This window comes from Nannochloropsis gaditana (assembly GCF_000240725.1).
Source record: "Nannochloropsis gaditana CCMP526 unplaced genomic scaffold scaffold078, whole genome shotgun sequence".
NCBI classification, from domain to species: Eukaryota; class Eustigmatophyceae; order Eustigmatales; family Monodopsidaceae; genus Microchloropsis; species Microchloropsis gaditana.
Window position 1 is genome coordinate 58,147 of NW_005803875.1, and position 5,430 is coordinate 63,576.

The window sequence follows — 5,430 nt, forward strand, 5'->3', positions numbered from 1 at the left end:
AAAAGACAAGGCAGATGGCGAGTGAGAGGGGTCTCACTCGTACGCATGCATATGACCGGCATCAACTCGATTGTAGAAATGCGTGCCACTAATTTTGTTTCCAATCTGAAATTGGGATCGCCCGGATCCAGAAGTGGAGAAGGAATGAAATCGAGACTTTAAACAATCGACTGAGAATCGTCGCTTTGCATCGTCAAACCTCCGATAGGTCTTCCATTCGATCTTATCATTTTCGAAGGGCTTGCTTGTACATATGTTGCATTCGCCTCTTAATATTGTTGCCCCTCCTCGGCTTTTCTGCTAGCCTTGCATCATGCCTCGCACTCACGCATCGTCTTTCTCTGCTCTTATTACACACGCTTTTTTTCGCCGACGTGAACCCTTACGTGAACCCTTTAGCGATGGACCGCAACAAAGTATCGTCCTCTGAAAATTCCTCTAGACTCAATCCACTCAGCTACACGCGCTCCCCTACCCCGGGTCCTGGCCACGCCAATCGACCTTCGCTTTCGAGTCTTGCAAACGCCAAGGGATCCAAGGCCGCCGCGAGCATCACCTTGTTGATACAGCTGTGCTCGTTCCCCTTCTCCCGCAATTCCACAGGGACCACCACGTCCAACGCCTTTTCCGCCGCCATTCTCACGTTGTCCTTCCCTTCCACCAACCGCCCTCCCATCAGCGCCCCGTACAACCGAAAGGGCAGGAGCATCCCCCTCGACACCTCCAAGGCCTCTGGCGCCAACACCGCTAGACGTGTCCTCACGGGCTCGGCCCATGCACCCAGCATTTGCGCTTTCCAACACAACAGGCCCCACCCTAAACCGTCACTAGAAACCCGCAAACCCCTCCCACCCTGCATGTACGCCGCTGCCAACACTTCCATATCCGCCTGTTCGGCAACAATGGGACTCAGCGAGCGTTCCTGACTACCACCGGCTTCCTCCGCCAGTTCCTTGCGACCCCCTCTTCCCTTCTGGATAGCCTCTGCCTGGCGCTGTCCTCTTGTGTGAGGATCCCCAGTACGAGTCCCCCGTCCCTGCTCTCCCCGGCGTTCGCCCTCCTGCATGACCAATGAGTAAACCACCCACCCACTCAACGCGTCCTCGGACGGGGCCATATCCTCCAACCCGGAAATCACCGACATGTCGGTTCCTACCTTCCAGTAGACTCCACGGGGAGCCCCCCGCTCGCCTCCCCCCCCCCTCACCGGCCGAGCGCTTGGCCCACCAGGCGGACGACGCGAGCCTTGCGAACGGCGCACAAAATACGGATGGATCGTCTTGATCAATGTCTCTGCTTGCGACAGGTACTTGTCTCCCTGGCCCGACCCGCGAAAAGCCTCGCAGGCTTGAGAAAGGCGGAGCAAGGCAAAGATCCACTGCAAGAGTCATGCCAAGAGAGGGATAAACAATACGAGATACAGAGAAAAGGAAACCAGGATGATTTCCCGAAATTATGAAAGGAGTGGCACCTTCATCCTCCCCCGAAGGGAATCTTCAAGGGCGAGACACCCACTCTCTATTCTTCGCGCTCACCTTATCCAAGTAGTGGAAATACATGCCGTCAAAAGCCATGCCAGCGTCACTCTTGCCCCCCGGCATCGCCCGCGTTTTCCCGATCCGCAAACCTACGTATTCATTCGGCGTCTGTGCCATCTCAGCCCTGTCTCCGCCCTCCTTCTCCTCAGCCAGCTCCGACCCCACCTGTCTTCCCTTTCCTGGTAGCATTGTGTACGCCGGGCCCCGCGGTTGGCCGAGTGTTGCGTGCACGGCCCCCACCAAGGACTCTGCCGTCACCAGCAAGCGTTCTCTCCTGTATTTTTCCCCGTTTCTGGAGGTATTGCACCGCATGGCCAGGCCCACAAAGCAAAGCACTCCCCACGCGTCGGTCCACAAATAACGTCGTTGGCATAATCCCTTCCCGTACGGGACCATTGAAGGACCCGCCTCCGTGGCTGGCATAGGCTTTGGGAAATGAAAATAGGGATCTTCCCAGTCTCCATAAACCTCTTTGAGGAGACTGATCATGGCCTGTGAGTAAGGCAGAGCCAAAAGGGTCAAGAGCGTCGGGGGATGCACGTTGTTGATCCATTGCGACGAACCGATGTCCAACAATGTATGCAAAGGAGGAGCTATACCGGAACGATGAATAAATTGTACTTAAATGCTGATAAATATCGATTTTTGGTAGCCCGTAAGCTAAGCTACTTGCTTCTACATGTTCTGCAAAACCTCCTCGTAAGACATACCTGACTGTGTCCAACATTTTCTTTCAATATCGCACGGGCTTCGGCGTTGCTCAGCATTGCAGATGGCAAACGAGATCCACACGTAAGGTGTGCCTGATTTTGTTTGTTGTTTGTACTGGCTGCGGCAAAACGAGAAGGGAAGTCAAGTGGAGGAGTTTTGGAATAATTTTGTGTTGATGTTGAGGCTAGGAAATAGGAGGTCGTGGCAACCACAAAAACGCTTCTTTTTGTCCGTCGCAGAGGCTGTCGAGGAAGCAAGCGCATGAATTGAAATACCTCCACAAGCCTGCCGTACCCCAAAAGGCATTCGTGAAGTGAGTGTTCTGTTGCACGGTAAGTTCCTGAGCATATATTTTACCATCCGTCTTGGCGATCCTGCTTGCTTTGCCGGCTCCCCGCTGTTCATTAAACACCCATCCATAAATGACGAGGGGAATCGTGCAGCCCCGGTGGTTGGGCTGAGTGCCTTTTTTCATCGTAATGATGTGTTTGTGTATGGTGGACGAAAGGCACGCCACGACCGGGGAAGGTCGTGGGGACAGGGCGCTGCAACCACAGAGGCCCCCTCCTCTTCAAGCTCAACTCCCACCCCTGTCCATGGTAGATTGCTTGTCAAAACCACACCGCTATTCCCCACGTCATGTTGCCGTTCCCTTCCACGCTCACTCACAATATTCCCTTGCACGACAGAGGTGGTCATGAGGACAAGAAGATTCAGCGGCCTCGTCTTTGTGGGCGTCATGTCAGGCTTCTTGCTGGACTGTCGAGTACGGGTACGTGCGTTGCCAGACCGCGTCTATTTTTTCTCCCTTTCCCAGCGTTTCTCGAATAAACAAATGGCCGGTGCAGCACATAATTATTCGAGTAGTGTGTGTACCTTATTCTATGTCCATGTCTTTCTGGTGCGGAAGGTACATGTGCTGACGCCTCTACGGTTTCTATATCCTTGCTTAACCTGTACCCTTACTTTCGGCCTAACATTTGCTCCTTGACACCTCACACATCGTGCTCAACTCAACCTCTTCACAGGGATTCGTACCTGCCACTCCGATCCTTCCATCCAGCGCACAAGTCTGCCGTCACTGGAACAGTGTCACTCCTCGCCCGGGCGCCCTTCCTCCCTACGATGCCCCTTACTCCCAACCTGAGGAGGAAAAGAACTTCTGGGGGAATGACTACGTGCCAAAGCAACGACACCCGGGAACCATGCCACCGGGTACACGTCTGGAAGACAAGCCCATCGAGGAGTTATCCCCCGTCTCCAACATCCCTTACCCGCATTTCCAAGAGTGGCCATTTCACTATCGGTTCCCAGCCTACCAACCCCGGCGCTTGGATTTTATCGAATGGATGACACAACGAGGCCTGATGGTAGAAGATGACGGGGATACACGCGGGGTCCGGTTTTTGGGTCGAAAGCGACGCTTTCGCGCGCAAAAAGCGCAGGCAGACAAGGCCGCCGCCGAGGGGAGTGACCCGATGACTCCGGACGAGAGAAAGCAAGCGATGGAGGGCATTGACGGGGACTACTGGCGCTCGGAGGGCGCAGAATTGATCGAACCAGAGCCTTACCTCTTCGAAATGGCCAAACATAAACGGGAGCGTGTCCCTTACATTGTGACGGTTCGAGAGGCCAAAGCGGCGAAATTAGCGGCCGAAGCTGCGGCGGGAGGGGGGGAGGTTATCCCGGGGACGGGAAAGGGGGGAGGGGGAGTGGAGAAAACTGCCAAAGGAGGAAAGAAGGCCAAGCAGCCACCATCCGCTGAAATCTAAACAGAGGGTGTGGGGGTTACACGGGAGGCGCGTTTTGCTGGTACAATCAGCCCCCTTGCAAAGAGTAATGAAAATAAAGTATGCCAAAGCCAGAGCTTTTCCAGTGAACGAGGGACCATTCTTGATCTACAGGGACGCTCAGTTTCTTCTTTCTTTGCAAAATTGGTATCCGGGAAGCCTCCCTCCCCCTGTCTCCACCCTCCCTGTCCATTCCTCCCCCTCCTGTAACCATCCTTCATACCTGCCCTCCCCCTCCTCCCTCTTAACCCCTCCCCCCTCTGCTCGTCTCTCACACCGCTTGGAGCAAGACGGCGATGCCCTGGCCGCCCCCGATGCAGGCGCTTCCCATCACATAGCCTTTCTTTCCCCCCTGCTGGCCCTTCAACCCATTCGCCAAGTGGGCGACAATCCTCGAGCCAGAGGCGGCCAAGGGGTGGCCCAAGGCGATCGCCCCTCCGTGCACGTTCGTCTTGCTCATGTCCAGCCCCAACTCCTTGGCGCAGGCGAGGAACTGGGCGGCAAAGGCCTCGTTGATCTCGATCCGATCCAGGTCCGCCAAGGCCACGCCCGAGACAGAGAGGGCCCCACGGATCGCCTCCACAGGTCCGATCCCCATGATGCTGGGATCGCAGCCCACCCGCGACCAGGCAACCACCCTGGCCAAAGGCTCCAGCTTGTGGGCGTGCACGGTGTCCTCCGTGGCAAGGACCAGGGCCCCGGCCCCGTCGGCGATCCCACTGGCGTTGGCCGCTGTCACCAGCCCGTCTTTTTTAAACACCGGGTTGAGTTTGGACATCTTGGCCAGCTCCACCTGCGGCCGCGGGTGCTCGTCCACGGTGACCAAGTCGATGCCCTTCTTCGTCTTTACCTCCACTGGCACGATCTCCGCCTGGAGGGCGCCCCTTTCTTGGGCCTTGGCCCATAAGTGCTGAGAGCGAAGGCCAAATTCGTCGCATTCCTGCCGGGTAATTCCGTACTTGGCACCCAGGTTCTCCGCCGTGATTCCCATGGGCGTGCCAGCCAACGAATCCGTGAGACCAGCCCACAGGGAATCCTTCATTTCGGGTCCTTTCCCCAAGGGTACCCCCCAGCGCACACTGTTCCCGTCGACTACAAAGGGTGCGGCCGACATGTTCTCCGTGCCTGCCGCCAGGGCAACCGAGGCTTGGCCGAGCTCCATGGCTTCACAACCCATGATGACCGTTTCAAAGCCACTGCCACACAAGCGGTTGATCGTCAAAGCAGGGACATGTTGGGGGACGCCGGCTTTCAAGCCCATGTGCCTGGCAAGGTAACATGCGTCATTGGAAGACTGAATAACGTTCCCTGCGTACACGACATTGACCGCGCTAGGATCAAGCTTTGCTTGGCACAGAGCCGCTTTAGAGGCCAAATAGGCAAGTTCGGTG

The 5,430-nt window shown here is 56.2% G+C and overlaps 1 protein-coding gene across 1 annotated transcript; it reads left to right on the plus strand.

Moving 5' to 3' along the window:
• Positions 1–336: 336 nt before the first annotated feature.
• NGA_2098800 (uncharacterized protein) lies at positions 337–966 on the plus strand (the record flags this gene model as incomplete). The annotated part of the gene is made up of 1 exon (XM_005855875.1): positions 337–966. A coding segment is annotated over one exon (590 nt), but the record flags the coding sequence as incomplete, so codon positions are not given.
• Positions 967–5,430: the final 4,464 nt, after the last annotated feature.